This window comes from Anopheles cruzii, chromosome 2 (assembly GCF_943734635.1).
Source record: "Anopheles cruzii chromosome 2, idAnoCruzAS_RS32_06, whole genome shotgun sequence".
In the NCBI taxonomy this organism is placed as follows: domain Eukaryota; kingdom Metazoa; phylum Arthropoda; class Insecta; order Diptera; family Culicidae; genus Anopheles; species Anopheles cruzii.
Genome location: NC_069144.1, coordinates 14,229,385 through 14,246,067, shown reverse-complemented (window position 1 = coordinate 14,246,067; position 16,683 = coordinate 14,229,385). Strand labels below are relative to the sequence as shown.

The following is a 16,683-nucleotide window of genomic DNA, read 5'->3' as shown; positions in this document are numbered from 1 at the left end:
GAACGTGGCCGAGAAAGTTGCATTCGAATGCGTTTTTGTTCCATTTTTAGAGAATGCGGTACACATTGTGCACACAGCTTTCTGAAACCCAATACTTCAGTTAAAATAATGGTTATGCTGCTAAATGAGATGCCTAGGCGTTGTACTAAATCTCTTTTAGCCATTCGACGATTTTCCAATACGATATCCTGTATTTTTCCTACGACTTCAGGTGTTGTGTCTGTTTTTTGGGGTTTTTGACATGGGTTGTCTTGAAGGCTAGTACGACCACGTTTAAACTCAGAAACCCCCCAATTAAACCCCTAATTAAAGGTGAAGAGTCTTTACACGCTTTCAATATTCGTTCATAATGGTCCTTTGCTTTTAAACCTTTCAGAAATAAAAATTAAATCACTTGATTGAATTGAATACTTGATTTTTTCCGTTCTAAAACATACTGTGACACGTCGATACTAAATGGCTTGTAAAAAAAGAATTAAGTGACCGATTAAAATGAAACTTAACTTACGTTCATATGAAGAGTGTACCAACATAACAAAAAACAAAACTAGGCTAGTAGTAGTGGACTCTAATACTGAACCGCAAAACTTGTTGAACATCCTAGTACTCTCGGAGCATCGGCAACCGCTACTGAGCTGCTGGTGGGCCCAAAAGTTAAGTCGTTTTCAGTCTTCGTCTAGCGCTCGACCCGTTCGGTCCGGCTGCTCGTTCGGCCGTTTCTGTTTTTGTCCCCCGGAGTCAAGTCTGTGGTCAGTTACGACGACGCGCGGTAGGTGTGTGCGTGTGTGCTGTTGTGGCCATTCCGCGGGCGCACCTTAAAAGCCGGAACGCCAAGAACCAGCCAAACTAAACATTCCTTCGCGCCGCCAACGTGCGTGGAACGCGCGGTACGTTTGCGTGATTTTGCACTTTGTGTGGGCTGCGTATCTGGTCGTCAGAAGGGGGGCCAAAATCTGTGGCCACAGCAAGCACAACTGCACCACCATCGGCGGCTAATGATCCATTACCGTTGTCGTTTTGTTTTTTGCGTGTGTGGCAGCAACTGAAATGCGCCTAATCGTTGATCTGTCTAATCACCACGGATGACTAGCGATCATATACCGTTCGATATGGTTCGAAAGTGTGTCCCAAAAAGGGAAGAAGAATTGCGGGTTTATCATCGGGATGTTTTTGTGTGGAGTTCGGAGTACGTGTGTGCGTGGTTTTGGTCGAACCATCCGAATAAGCGGCGGCCACGTGATTCGTTTAGCGCGAGAGAAGGCATCAAAAAGATCCATTTACGACCAATATCAGATGCATTGTGTGTGCGTGTGGTGTGCCAATAAGATTACCTAAATTACCGCGCGGTTCGTTTGTTATCTCGTTCCGCGCGCCGAATGACCCTGTGATCGTGTCCTTCTGTCGCAGCAGAACTTTCTCCCCAAAACGCGTGCCATCCATTGCCACAGCAATTGTGTGGTGCCGGATCAAAAGTGTAGGGTTGCAGTTTTACAGCGCCGCCGTGGAATTGCGCGACAACGCGAAAGGGGCTGTCGACGAGTGCCGGAGCCATTCATCATGTGCGCGGGTTTTTGTCCCCTTATTTGCCATGCTGTGCACGTGAAGAAAGCATTTTGATTAACGGGAAGAAAGAATGCTGGAAAATGTAGAATAAAAAAACGCACAGCGCATTCCTCGGCGTGAGCGCGTTGCACTTCCGCGTGCAGCAAGTCCTCTAGCGTTGTAGCGTTGCAGTCACTTTATAAATCATAAACGAAATAAAAACAAAATGTTGCCCATAAAACAAACACACCGGTGAAAAAGGGTGGTGCACGCGGCTCCGGTTCCGGCGGTGAGAATGGACACGGACCGTGAAATGTGACCATCACGGGCAGTTACATTCCGCCGTGTATTTGCTCACCTGTAACGCCGGTGTACCCCGCGATAAGGGTGAACTTTTTATGAGAAGTCTCATAAAAAGTACTCTACAACCTAACCATCGTGTTTCAATTTTGTCTCCAAGCGCCGATTACGGCTGCTGAGGCGGGCTTTTCGCGGAATGCGCGGAGTGTAGAGTGTACTTCACCGTAAAACGTGGGGAACTACTCCCTATCTGGCTGCACCGATCTCTGGCTGCACTGTATCATGTCCACCGAATCGAATTTGACTTCTTGCTTCGCTGGGGAAGGTTCTGGGCAATACATTCTGGTTTCACCTCAGGCAACGTAAACAGTTTTTATCTGATTTCGGTTACATCATCGCAACACGACGCTCACCTCTCGCTGGCCGAACGACACGTTCGTCGATCGACACGACAGGTTGTTGGATGTTGGTGGCAGAAGGTTTTTTAAGGTGTAAAATGGCTGCTGACGGAACCCCCCTCACCGGTGGCGGCGATTCCCGATCCAGCGCCCGTGTGCCTAATGGGAAGAAGGTTACACTTCTTACGAGACGTTGTCGGCTGCCGGCGGCCGCGAGACCAAATCGCGAGAAACCGGTTTTTATTTCGCGTTTTTGTTGCTTATTAATGGTCCTGTGGAGATGCTGTGATCAATCTGCGCCGCGCGGAGCTGCTCTACGAAACGGTTTGGAATTCGGTTCAATTTTTGGAACACTGTTTGCGTCCTTCGCGTGATCGTATTGCGACTGGATTCACGATCGGGTGCGCTAACATTATTTAAATCAAACGATCCAAACTTCCAGTGTCGGCGAAGAGCGAAACTTGGATTCTGCATATATTTGGAAGGTTATAATGCGGAGGACAGCTCGCTGACGGCACACCGGACCGGACGCGCCACGGTCGGCTTGTCACGGTCAGTTGGTTCGGTTTTATCTCACGCAAATGCAGTTGGGGGGCTGTAAATGTCATGTTCACACACCACCCGGCACAAGAGAGAAGATTTTGTGCTCTAACCGTTGGCCAGCCGTCACACGAAGCGTCCGGAATCGAAGCGAAAGGAAGTACTCCTACCGATCAATACCGAACTGAGGATTATTTGTGTGAGATCTTTATGCGCGTGTGTGGGGTTCTGACAGTTGGCGGGAAACAGTGACATCATCATCACGGATTGTTGCCAACGGAACGAGATGTACGATCGAATCAATAGCACAACCACGATGGAACCGGTCCAATAGTGAAAAAGGTTAGCGTTAAGTGACAGAGACCTGACCTCACGGCTACTATGGGGAGCCGGCAAGCTCCCTTGCGGCGGTAGCAGCACACTCAGTGATCATCGTGTGGCCGACCGAACAAAACGATGTTTAATTTCATAAGCAATATGTGTTGTCCTATGTCGGCGTGCAGGTGAAACACGATCCGCCGTACGGCAAGAAAGACTACGGCGCTGGCTTTCGGTTTCAATCACGAAACTTGCACCACACAATTTATGACAGAGAGAAGAAGTAATAAAACCGACACCGCTTGATTACGCTTTTAACGCACGACACGACGGGCGTGTCGTGGCGCCCTTTCTAATCATCAGCCACCGACCACGTGTCGTGATCCGAAAGTGATGGGTGTCCCGAGGGCTGAAAGAGTTTTTAGGGCACGTCTTTAATTAAAATCGATTCCGGGCTGAATGATGCTCGCACTTAGTGCTCAAGCTTCGGAAAAATGGCTCAGGCAACAATGATGGCGAACCACCAAGAGAATCGCAAGTGCTTCGAGGTCAAGAATTCGTGACGCAGACTAGCGCAACACGTTGCTATAAGGATCTGGTAATCTGGTGTTCAGCATGGACCGCCCCCCTGGTTAAACGGGATGAAATCCTTTCCTGCCAGTCACTCGAACCGATTAGGAAGCCGATGGGGCGTAACGATTGTACACAGCGTGGCGGTTATACCGGTCAACCGGAACCGCTCATAAATCAATTGAGAAATTCCTCGTGCCAAACAAATCAACCGTGCACAAGTGTCTGTATGAGCCGCAGCGTCTTTGAAGTGTTTGCTCTCTGACCACCGGCATCGACCGACGGATTCCTTTTGTGTCCTTTTTGAGTGTGTCGTCTTAAACGATTTTATGGGCGTTCAATTGAGGCACCCGGTCGGTGCGCGGGGCCTTTAAAAGGCCTGAGGCCCTGGGCCCGTATGTAATGAAAACGTCCGTACGCCGCCGTCCGTCATCGTGGGATCCTTAGGTTGATGGACATTTTCATCTCTTAGACCAGGGCCCGGCCTTCAAGAAGTCGATAACATTAATAATGCATTCCGGTGCAACCACTTGGCTCAACGTGGCCGTCGTCGTCATCGTCGGTGACAAGTCGGCGTGATAAGTGCCCGTTTAATGACACGTAACGGGGCCTCCGATGTGTGTGTGTGTGTGCGGGTCCTTTAGGAAGAATGGAGCCAGGATGAACTGCCACTGATTACCGACGTCAACGATTACCGACCACAGGGGCGGATTACCGGAAGGGAGACCCGGTCTTTGGGCTCTATGCGACGGCCGTTTACTATCCGGAGGAGCTGTAATAAAGGACAGTGGATGGCCGGTGGTGCTGGCGGCTGGAATCAGTGTGTGTGTGTCATGAAAAATGCAAACCTTTTTAAAAGGGCACCATCGTTGTCGCCGGGCAGGCAGATAACATCCGCTGTACCGTGCACTTTTGGTTGAAATAGACTAAGCCGAACTGCATCTTTAAAACGACTGCATGCAAGGGGCCCGCACTGGTGACGGTTTGTGAGCATAAGTTTCCAACGGCCACCCGACGGCAGTCGAAGCCCTCGGGCCCGTGGAACGGGTTAATTAATGTTAATCGAACTGAGAACACACACCATGATGGATTAGGGCAGTCCGAAGATGAATCTCGAACGGAGTGACACTAACAGCGAAACAGAAATGTATCGATCAGTCGAAGGCACTAGCGTTACAGTGTCTCGTCTCGCGTACAGGCAGGATTCACATCAGATGATTTAAGAACAGTTTTATTCTTCCAAGAAGTGTGACTGCGTGAATCAATCCATTCGGACGCCTGGCAAAAGATCACAATTGGCCCTAATTGTTGGTCTGTGACTCATTTCCGGTCCTTCGTGGCGTTTTCTTTTGAATTTCGCTGCCTGCACGTCATCACCGGCATCAGCAATTGAAGCTGATGATGATGCCCCGGCATCAGTGTGAACAGGTCACCCGGAGCCAGAGCCCGTATCGACCGATTCTTGCGGCTTCGTATTCATTCATGGATTTTCGTATTCAACGGAGCGCGCCCCAAGAAAACCCAAGTGATCAGTAACGGTACGGTGAAGACTCACTACGCGGCCAATTATCTGCGCAAGCAACGAAAGCAATACACCTCGGGCGCTTAGTGAAAAAGTGATAGTTTTCTGTGCTTTGGTTGAACAAATTGTTTAAAAACAAGTTAATAGCCTGCGGCGCCTGCAACACACAAGGCGGAGGCGCCAAACGGCTCATTATCACCCACCGAGAAAATTGCCGACAATTTAAAATCGGCCGTTTTTCCCAGCAAGCAACAGAGCACGCCGGTTCGTGGAACGGCCAGACGTGTCTTCCGGGTCCACGGCGTGTGATACGGGAGAGTCATTACACGGGCGTTTAGCCAGCACGACACGGTACTTTGAGCGTTGCGCAGTGTGTGTGCATAGTACAATGTCTGTTTTACCTCGAAAACAGTCCCGATCCCGACGGAACAGGGGGTTGAAGATCGATTTACGATCGTTGGCCCGGACCGGAGACAGCGCTGAGATGGAGATTGATCCATCCGGACGGCAACTTCCTTTTACGATTCATTTACGAAGTTTGTTTCCATCTAACTTCGGCTTGAATGCTGCGAACAGTTTTGATAAGATCGCGGCTGACCTAATGGGGTACTGATACCGCACATGGCCCGATGATAAAAATGTGGCTTCAACTGCATTCCTCTCCGTCGATGATGGAACAGAACCGATGCGAACCGAATGCCGAATATTCCAACCACAAACACATTTCCTCCACTTCAGCGCGGTTTTCTCACACTTTCGCCCGCACAAAATTTGAATTCGATTTCACTGTAAATTTGTGCCACGGCCCAAAATGGCCCCCTAATTACTGAATCCTCAAAATCTCATTCCCCCACAGCCGTTGTGTCTTTTCCACTTGTGCAACACCCTCGATAACACCCGTCTTGACGTGATCGTATCGATCTAAGTGTTGGCCGCGTGTTGTTTATACAGCTGAGACGTTACCCTACGCGAGCAGCGGCTGAACGGGGCCAAGAAAACGCGCCACATGAACACCTCATTTCGATTCGATTTCGACGAGGGTTCAGATCGTAGGTGTGCCTCCCACGTAGCGGTCCGAAATCCCTGCACTGTTCGGTTTTTGTCAGGGCCCAAAAACGAAACGGCTACACCACTTTCCCGTGAAATTTTTCCGGCGCACCACAGCGCAACCGCCAACCGCTGGCAAAACCGCCGAAAAATTAGTCTTAAGTCCGCGTCGTTTCCTTATCATCAACCCGGGTCTCCCACCCCAGCAGGGCAGCGGTGAGCGGTGCAAGTGAAAAGTAAACTTTGAGAAGAAGAGGAAAGGTGCCGATAGTGAACCGGACCAAGTGAAAGCTGTCCCCCGCCGCCGACACTCGACGACGATCCCAACGATGGCAGCTTCTAGTGGAAACTCGATCGAAATCGGGCACTCGGATCAGGTAAATGATACTTCCCCCCATTCGTGTGGTCAAGGGTCTCCCTACCATGGGTTTTTGGCGCTAATTTTTATTATTTTAAAACACGAGACAAGAGCCGCCAATGATTAATGATGACGATAGGAGTCAGTTGCATGCGTTCGTCTGCCTTCGGCCATTGTAGTCTTGTGCGACAATCCATCATTATTAGCCAATGAAAACACGAACACAATCCGTGTGGCCAATGGACGATTTCTCCATTAGTTTTCCCTCCCGTTTCAAAAAGGGCCCCCCCAAAAAGCCCTCCAATAAATCATACCAGAAACCGCTCCAATGCAAATAGTTTACAAATGAAATGCAAATAATTCCGTTAAATGGACACAGCGAACGATCGGGCGCGGGAACCGAAGCGCACGCGGTCGCGCAATACTGGCGATCGCGCGCGCCCCAAACCAGAAGTTACCACATATAAGCCCGGTTATGTAACGCGCGTAACGCGACACACACACAGGCAGTGGTGCAGTGGCCACGAAAATGTGGCACGAAATTTTTGTGGAGCACGGTTATAAAATCGGACAATCGCCGGCGACACGAGCTATTGGACCGTTGGTGTCTTATGGGTCTCATCGTCTCTCTGTGGCTCAGGTGTTTGCAATGCCAGTGATCGCCAGCGCATTTCAATTGCGCAAAGTACGTCGGTACACCTCCGTGTCACTCCGAAAGTAAAGCTTCCTCCAAAAGTGGGACACACATTTTGCAACGCTGAATCGGTGTGAAGGAATCTCGGAGATACCGTCGCGGCGGCGGTCCTGGCTCTGGCGGTTAAACTTCCGTCATTTGGTTCCGGTCGAGACGATCGAAAAGGAAGCGATCGCTAATCGGAAGTGCCCCTGATCGTCATGAACGCCCGATTGTAATGCAGTTTTAATGCTTTCCCCCGGGCTTGAAGGCATTCCTAGGTATCGCATGTGCGCTGACGATCATTACGAGAGTACCGTGGCGGATCGTTGGTTGGGCTTTCGTGACCGGTTTCTTGGCCGTTTGTTAGCTAACGTGCCGCGCAACAGAAGGAGCACTAGGCGCTCGGTAAGGAAGTAGACCCTAGCTTAGGACTTGATAGTTTGTTGGATAGACGGCTCGGCTCATACGAATACCTAGATGGCCGAGACTGATCGTCCGCCATTGTCCACCCACGGGGGGTGGGGAACACAATAATCGTCTTCCCTGATAAACCTTAAACCGACCCGAATGTGTTCGAATCTAAATGACCGTCTTTATCATTTGGGCAATTCAATGCCACCGTATCAATCGGGGTACGCTCGACGACGGACGATTGATAGCATTATGGCGCAGGGCGCAAATTTACAACAATCCGACAGGCCATCCGATAAGGTGTCGTATGCGTGCGTAAGAGCCGCACCATGCAAGATAATTGATAGCTGATACGAACCCTTGCTTAGCCCTCAATGCAAGCAATCGACAATGATCAGGCTTATAATGGTCCCCAGATTAAAGCGCAGATGAGTATGGGAAAAACAGAACTGAGCTAAGCGGAATTCCGTGCGCGTGATTGGGTCTTACGATAGTATCTGGCCAGTATTCGATTGTGTACATTTATTTAAAGAAAACCCTTTCCCCTTTTTGCTTTTCTCCAAGGAGCTGGTCGGATCGGGAAAGCGGAACCTCCGGCGTTATATGCTGCTTGGGACCGTTGCCCTCATTCTGACGGTCGTTGCAGTCGCCCTGGTGGTCATGCTGACGGCCGGCAACGATGACGAAGGATCCCCCGAAACGTCCCCGATTGTACTGCCTGGCCAGCCAATCACACTCGAGGAAGTGCTGTCGGGGCGCCTGTCCGCGAGTGGCTACACTGGCACCTGGAGCTCGAACGGGAAGATCATCTATCGGGATGATTTCGGCTCGGTGATGGTGTACGATCCAGAGTTGAATGAAACAACGACGCTGCTCGGGCCAATTCACGAGCAGCTGCTTGAGGGCTTCAAGTTCGATCTTTCGCCGGACGGGAAGTTTTTGCTGGTGGCCCGCGGCTACAGCAAAATCTTTCGCCACAGCTATCTGGCCATTTACGATATCTTCGATCTGGAGACCAACCGGGTGATTCCGGTGAACGTCGGTGGCACGAGGGTAAGTACACGGGGGAAGAAGCTACCACACTGGATTCGGGAAGGATTCGCTCCTCATCGCAATTCTTTTCATCTTGTAGCGACCGCTAAACCTGGTCGAATGGGGACCGGTTGATCACTCGTTCGTGTTTGTGTTCGACAACAATCTGTACTACTGCGAAGCACCCGGGGCGGCAGAGGTACAGATCACGACCGACGGTAGCCCAAGCGTGTACAATGGCATTCCCGATTGGGTGTACGAGGAGGAAGTGTTCTCGACCAACATCGCCACCTGGTTCTCGCCCGATGGTCGGCGGATCGCGTTCATCCGGTTCAACGACACCGACACACGGCTGATGAAGATTCCGATCTACGGTCCGCCGGGACACCCCGACTATCAGTATCCTCGCGAGCTGTCGCTCCACTACCCGAAGGTGGGCACGAAGAACCCGGTCGTGCATCTGTTCCAGTACGATCTCCGGGAACGCAAAATGCAGGAGGTGGAAGCACCCCGTGAGCTCGTCAACGCGAACCAGGACCACATCATCACCAGCGTGGGCTGGTCTCCTTCAACCGACCGGCTGGTGACGATCTGGAAGAACCGTGTACAGAACCATGCCATTCTGCGATCATGCAAGGCAATGGAAGCGACACCCGGCGCGGATGATTGTATGACGGTGCACGAGATTAAGGAGGAAGGCGGATGGTTGGATCTCTTCAGTGCTCCCGTGTTTAATGCACTCGGAACACACTTCGTAATCATTGCGTCACAAAGCCAAGGACTCGTAGGTGCCTACAAGCACGTCACAATGATCTCCACCACGGAACAGTCGAGCGTTGTGGCGCTCACGAAGGGACACTTTGTCGTGCAGGACATCCTGAAGTGGGACCCGGAAACGAATCTGATTTTCTACACCGCCAACACGGAGGAGGAATCGCACATCCTGCACGTGTACGCCATCGAGGCCCGCGAAGCGGCGGTGGCACAGTGTATGACGTGCGATGTGGACGTAGGGGAGAAGCAGAGCTTCTTTAACGCCCAGGTTAGCCCGAAAGGTGGCAATTACGTCGTGCTGGAAGCGCGAGGACCAAACATTCCTTGGAGTCACGTTTTCCACTGGAGCGTTCCGGCTGGATCGACAAACAAGAGTAAGCCACAAATGTTTTGGCCACGCCACTTGACAGATCGGATCGGCGGCTCACTTTTCTCGGTTTTCTCGTTCTGTTTTTTAGCCGTCCAGTTGAAGTTGATTAAGATGTGGGAATCAAATCACCACCTCGAGCGGATGCTGAAGGGAAAAGCGGTTCCGAAGGTGGAAATTCACGAAATCGATCTCGGCAATGGATTCAAGGCGAAGGCAAAGCTACTTATACCGCCCGGTATCAACACGACCAGCGCGGCCGTGAAGCTACCGATGCTGGTGGACGTTTACGGTGGCCCCAACTCGGCCAACGTCGTCGACACGTGGGGCATCAGCTGGGGTACGCATCTGGCGTCGAACCGCTCCGTGGTGTATGCCAAAATTGACGGTCGCGGCAGTGGATTGCGCGGTGATCGGTTAATGTACCAAATCTATCGGAAGCTGGGCACGGTCGAGATAGACGATCAAATAGCGGGAGCCAAAAAGCTGGCCGAACAGTTACCGTACATCGATGCGAACCGGATGGCCATCTGGGGCTGGAGCTACGGAGGTTATGCATCAGCGATGGCTCTAGCACACGATGCCAACCACGTGTTCCAATGTGCCGTTTCCGTTGCCCCTGTTACCGATTGGCTATTTTACGGTAAGCAATGTTCCACACGAGGAACAGGAGTTTAATGCGTGATGGGTGTCAAATTCCCACAATGGTGAAATGATTCTGTGTGCCGTAATTTTCTTCCATTTACCCTTTAAAACGTTGCCATGTTGGCTTCCTTCTTCTCCGATACCTCCGTAGATTCCATCTACACCGAGCGTTACATGGGTCTGCCGAAGGATGATAATGAACGCGGCTACGAACGGTCACGGCTGACAGCGCTTCACGAGCGGTTCCGGAACCGTAGTTTCCTGCTCGTGCACGGAACGTACGACGACAACGTGCACTTCCAGCAGGCGATGCAGCTGTCCCGGGCACTCGAAACGCACGACATTATGTTCAAGCAGGTGGTAAGTAGCTGTTTCGCCGTTTTTGCAACAATTAGATCCCCATAAGTGGACCTCTGCTCTTGACCTCTATCTCTTTCTTGCCCCCATTGCTAGAGTTACCCCGACGAGGACCACAGTTTGGCTGGCGTTCGCCCGCATCTTTACCACACGCTCGGTAGGTTCTTCAGTGAGTGCTTAAAGTTGCAGTAAACTCCGGGGCGGTGCACTCGGCAAACGGTACTCCTCGTCCGCGCATTCCGTGCACGTGCCACCGTGCCGCAAAGAAATCCTTCATATTCAGCAGATCCTTCCCCAAACCTTGCCACAATTGAAACTCGTCGCTAGCCCACTGTTTCTTCCTGTTCGATGGGGCAACGTACTTGTGGTTCCGTTAAAAACACGATCACCGTCCCACTGTGTTCGTGATACAGTTCTCTTCACCAAATGCTGTATTACTTAAAAAGAGAGTTTCAAATCCTTGCGAGGGGCACGCACACCGTGGATTGGTGATGTATATAATAGATTAGCTTTGTATGTTGTAATGGAAGACTCTAAGTGTCTGTTGTTGAAACGCGTCCTATCACGTGATAGGATCCTCGTAAGCATTTCCGTTAACGTACCGTTCTTTGTGGCTGTTCTTGTGCGAAAACACCGGTTGTTGTTGTTGGAAGCAGATTTTACCTGTGTGTAAATATAAGTTCAAACCGTACGAGCATTAGATAAATTAAGGCAGCATTAAACGGAATGAAACAACAAACAGAAAGAGAGAGAGAGAGAGAGAGAGAGAGAAAGAGAGAGAAAGACAGAGGAAAGATTACTGGGACATACGGAAACTGGCGGATCATTGCAGTATTCCCCGCACCAAGGATGCTGAAAAACAGAGACATACCTTACAGAAGGACCAAACGTGTTTATAAAACACTAGTCACTGGCAGGAAGGAAAAACCGGATAAAAAATATCTTGTGTTGTCTTTGATAAGCCGATTGAACCCGAGGGATAGACTTTCGGTGTGGGAATGATAAAACTAGACATAGAAAGTGGCCAGATATAATGGAAAATAAAGCATCTTATTTTACCAGGAAGCCCCCACCAGGAAGATAAGAACTTTTTTTCAGAATCTTTCACCTGTCAAGGTAATGTGCCCGACATTTCAACGCTTGAACGCGGTTGCTTTTGATTTTACATAAGATTCACTTTATTTACTTTTCTTTTGTTTTCCGTTATATTCGGCTGTTGTGTTCACCATTTTACTCATTATTTACACACATTTATATTGATTTACCATTCGGGTCTCGCATCGCTCTTTCGCACACCGACCTGTCCTGCCCGCCTGCCTGTCCGCTCGCTAACGGTACTTTAAGTTGCTTACCTTTAGTGAGTTATAATTTAGGATTCTGATTCATAATTCATAATTCGGTACACTAGTAATGCAGAGAAGAGATGTGAATTGGGAGGAGTACAGTACATCAAGCTTCTTGGCCCATCGGGTGTTCCATCGGTCCCAAGTCCTAAATCTTCCCGTTCCTTCACCATCAGCCCACGTTCCACGTGCGATCGTGTTCAATCGTGTTTGTTCGTTCCTTATTTTTATATATATAATGTTGTAGAATTTTGGTTCAAATTTTCGCTAAATGTTTCTCTCGCTGTCTCATAATTTGTAAAAATGTGCAAATCGAAATGTTCGCAATAGTTTTGTTGGGTTTTTTGTTTTATTTGTTCTTTGTTTTACAGCAGAGAGAAGATGAATCGCGCACGCGAAAAACGAAGATCAATTCGTTTTATCAATTGAGTGTAAAAATATTTGATTTAGCCCATTTCGCCATTCGCCGCGCGGGTCCGAGAATTGCCTTTCGGCAATCGTTCGTTTTTATTTCGCTACAGTTTAAAATTTCCATTTCTCACGACAATCGGCCCATCCGTTTTTTGATCAGCTTTGTGTTATGGTTTTATACAGCTATTTATGATTTACGAGACACTGTATGATGCTACTTTTTAACTGTCTGTCTGTGAGATGTGATTTCTAATGGATTATCTCGTTTATATTGTGAATTAGTTATGTTATGAGTTCAGTTTGATGTGCTCGACAGATGGTGCCGCTCTGTTACGAACGATTTGGAGCGCTCTGGTTGACATAATTTTGTCCTTTTGCTTTCCGGAATTTAGAAGCGCCTGGTGCTACTACTATCGATTCATGCTCGGGCCTCATTGCATTACGGGGAAATCAATCACTAAATGCATTGCGGATTAACTATCGATCAGTGAGAGCATTGTTTGCATCTTTTTCTGGCCCCGTGCCGTGGTGGAGCTCTGTTTCCTGCTCACTTTTCTCGTTCCCTATTTGCTAATGTTGTACTTTAATTTGTTGCCATTGCGGTCTAATTGTAAAATTTGGACAAGAAACTTTCGACGAGAAAAAACAAACAACCAACTCTTATTTCTCTATCCTTTGCTTCTGCGGTCGCGTTCAATAGTAGTGTGTTCGAGAGTTTCATAATTTTGTTTGTATGTTTGCATGGGACACGTTATGTTGTATTATTGCGATAAAATGACACCCAAACATACACGTTGTTTATTCGTATTTTTGTGTTTATTTTTGTCTCCGATCCTGAGGGGGGCTATTTAGTATTTATATTATCTTTTTTTACATTCAATTGTCACCTACGCACCGCGCTTCTACCTTGCTAACGCGTACACACACACAACACACACACAATGGGTTTTACATTTAGCTTCTTCTTGTGCCGCGACACTTCCTTGTTGTTGACAGAGAGACTCATGTTAGCTATTTTGAGTGCACATTCTCCCTTTCGTGTTATGTCTTGATCCGTTACTAGCACAAGAAGCGAACGATAACAAGCGAGAAAACGAATAAATAATAAAAATGTTTCCCTTCTTTGCTTTATTTGTCTACTATATAGTTTTTCGTCAGGGCCTCACTCACTCGCTTACTCACAATGACTTCAAATTTATTTTAAAATGGCCAACCACCATTGCGAACCGAGCCGAGCAAATTTTGCAAACTCAACAGGCGTCATACAAAAAATACGGTTGCCAAAAAGCCAATTCTCGGTGGTTTTCGTGTCCGGCACCATGCACCACGCACGCACGGTAGCTACAAACACATTGAGGATTTTGTTTCTTCTAAAAGAATGGAAGGAAAACAAGTAAACCTCGAGCCAAGTGCCCACATTCGGCAAGCCTTCCGCAAGTGTCGTACAATCAGCCTATAGCATACGTTTACATGTGGTGTGTATTGTATGTGTCTATATATATATATTACTCTATTACACGTTAAAAAGTACTCTAATACTACCTCCCGGAAGGGGGGTTGTGCGCCAGTGTGAAGGGACCCTGTGACTCTATTGTGGGGTGCGATGGAAAGCCGATGGCTTCGGATGTATGTTCAGACTGGCAAAGCCCATTTACAAACCAGTAGTCGTGACGACATTTAGTGTAATGTTTGAGTTCTGCGACTCTCTTCACTACCGGACGTGCTGTGCTCGGTCAGCGATTGCTTCGGGCTACTACTGCTGTCCGAAGTGAAACGCGCAGCGTGACACCGATGAAACGAGCTGTTGGGCGAAAAATCGCTTTAAAGCTGACCGTTTCCACGGCTGGGAAAGGCGAAAGGGTGGAGTGATACTAGATTAGGAGATATTTCATTTAAAATTGGATTTCAGGCTTCCATGTTTTGTTGGTATTTCCAGAACGGAGCGCCACACACACATAAACAATTTTGTTCACACTGCATCCATCGCTGGTGGATTTATTGTGTATCTATGTACAGGGTGGAGCATCTTTTGCTCGTTCGATTGATTTTTTTTTGTCCGCTTAAGATACCTCGCTAGGTGGGCTTTGCAGACGGTACGCGGTACGGCCTCTGCTCCGATGGCACGCCCTTGTGTGCAGTGTGCATAACACAAATCAACCTTCCTCGCCACCATTCTACTACTCATTCAGCATCGAAGCATGCCACGCACCAATCGCGTTTGAACGCCCAGCAAACAAAATTTTCTCTCCTTCGCCTACTCAATGAAGTAACTGGATGTGTAGAAAAACTAGAACGAATCGGTTAAAAACATTACCATGCCAAAACCGGTTGCACTTTTCTCTTATTTTCCTCTGTTCACTCATTTCAAGTTCTTTGCGTTCCCGGCACTTTTATACGTTAACCGCCTTCCATTCATTCAGCCTTTGTTGTGTGTGGACGCGAAAGCATCATCCTCGCACCCGGTTATATATATATTTACAAACGCAACAAACATAATTTAAAATCCGAAAGAAGGTCAACAATTAAAAATAAAACTTCATTGTGCCGGTGGGAAGAGAAGATCCACCATTATTGATACGGTGATCGGCAGCTCCACACACACTCATCAGCGTTTGCACCGATCATCATCGTCACGAACGTGTCACTCCAGTCAGTGAGTGATATTGTTTTGTCGCGATGGGGTGGTAGTAGTTTGGAATTTATAATTCAAATCCACACACGCACGCTTATTGCGCAACTAATAAAACATATTCCTAACTTAAATAATCCTGCGTAGAGTGATTTCGTGTGCCGCAGCACCTCTAAAAGGTGAGGTGTTTGCGCGCGTGAAAAGAAGAGTACAATCTATCAACACCTTACTCTTAACCACATCGAAAAGAAAGCAATTCTTTTACACAGTACGCGTTAAGCGCGTTTTCGGCTTAACAACAAATCCTCGTCGCGCGCTTCTGCGCGAGGCCATGAGTTGATGGCAAACCGTAAACAAAACACGTTCATTTGTCTACAAAATGAAAAAATGCTTATAGGACGACGGTAACCCGGCGTGATCGGTACTGTTTCCTCCGCCACCGCCACCGCCGCCGCCGTTCCCACCACCACCGTCGTCATCATCATCGTCATTGCCACCGGTTGCCTCAGCTTCCGTTTCGTCGTCATCCGCGCCTTCTCCTCTTCCCGATGACGTCGTGGTGGTGTCCGGCGCGGCCGCTGCTGCTGCCGGAGAGCTTTCGCTAGAAAGCTCCAAACTCACACCGGAAGTTGTGAGCCGCAACCCGCTTCCGCCACCAACTAGGGTGTGTCCTCCTTGGCCTACTACTTCTTCATCGTCACCACCAATTACCTCCACTCCTTCGAGATCACCATCTCCACTGCTGCCGATCGTGGGTAGCACGTCGGAAGTGGTGACGAAGCTGATGCTGCGGCCCCCATGACCACCTATTCCCCGTCGACTGCCGCTGGCCGTTGTGACGGTAACGACCGTCGACCCACCATCATCATCATCATCCTCATCCTCGTCGAACCCGTGCTGCACGATCTCTTCTTCCGCCAGCTCCTCCTCACGATCGTTCCAACACGATCGATGCAATATCTCCTCATGATGCTGCGGGTGCTGATGATGATGGTGGTGATGGTGGTGCAAAAGCAATTCCTCGTCCTCATCCGTGGCCGTATCGATGATCACACCTTCCGAAGGATCGCCACCATCAGTGATTACGACCCTTCCCGTGCAATCCACTAGTTCGCCTGCGGCGACCGCTGCAGCCGCGACGGCGTCCAGGACAATCTGCTCGTCTCCATCGTCCTCCTGTTCACCTCCGGTCACAATGATGCCACCATTCGCCGGTCCACCACCATCTTCATCCATCTCCTCGATCACCTCGATACCACCGTCCGGCGGCTGCTGTTCGTGCACCACCTCGCCGCCGCTCACCAACTCGCCGTCCTCACCAACCACCGGTTCCTCCTCTATTTCGACGTCGACACCGCTGTCGATGATGCAATCGTAATCGACACCCTCAACTATCTCATAAACGTCGCCTTCCCCCACCACCCCGTTGTCGACGTCCGCATC

At 49.2% G+C, this 16,683-nt stretch overlaps 2 protein-coding genes across 2 annotated transcripts; one reads left to right on the top strand and one right to left on the bottom strand.

The window, feature by feature from the left end:
- The first annotated feature begins 6,566 nt into the window (after window positions 1–6,566).
- LOC128278499 (venom dipeptidyl peptidase 4) lies at window positions 6,567–11,910 on the top strand. The gene is made up of 6 exons (XM_053017230.1): window positions 6,567–6,614; window positions 8,247–8,735; window positions 8,815–9,862; window positions 9,947–10,498; window positions 10,652–10,860; window positions 10,954–11,910. Exons 1-6 carry the CDS (start codon window positions 6,567–6,569, stop codon window positions 11,047–11,049), a joined length of 2,442 nt encoding a protein of 813 aa, XP_052873190.1. The 3' UTR covers window positions 11,050–11,910.
- Window positions 11,911–15,161: 3,251 nt separating this feature from the next.
- LOC128278498 (AT-rich interactive domain-containing protein 1B-like) lies at window positions 15,162–16,682 on the bottom strand. The gene is made up of 2 exons (XM_053017229.1): window positions 16,660–16,682; window positions 15,162–16,597 (listed from the first exon to the last, which is right to left on the bottom strand). The coding sequence occupies exons 1-2, from the start codon at window positions 16,680–16,682 to the stop codon at window positions 15,613–15,615; spliced, it is 1,008 nt and encodes a 335-aa protein (XP_052873189.1). The 3' UTR covers window positions 15,162–15,612.
- Window position 16,683: the final 1 nt, after the last annotated feature.

Excerpts from the sequence above, each read along its gene's own strand:
- LOC128278499 (XM_053017230.1), top strand. The coding sequence starts at position 6,567 with ATGGCAGCTTCTAGTGGAAACTCGATCGAAATCGGGCACTCGGATCAG. Across the intron at positions 6,615-8,246 it reads AAATCGGGCACTCGGATCAG|GAGCTGGTCGGATCGGGAAA; the intron begins GTAAATGATACT and ends CTTTTCTCCAAG. Across the intron at positions 9,863-9,946 it reads GGCTGGATCGACAAACAAGA|CCGTCCAGTTGAAGTTGATT; the intron begins GTAAGCCACAAA and ends TCTGTTTTTTAG.
- LOC128278498 (XM_053017229.1), bottom strand. The coding sequence starts at position 16,682 with ATGCGGACGTCGACAACGGGGTG. Across the intron at positions 16,598-16,659 it reads CGGACGTCGACAACGGGGTG|CGGTGTCGACGTCGAAATAG; the intron begins GTGGGGGAAGGC and ends CATCATCGACAG.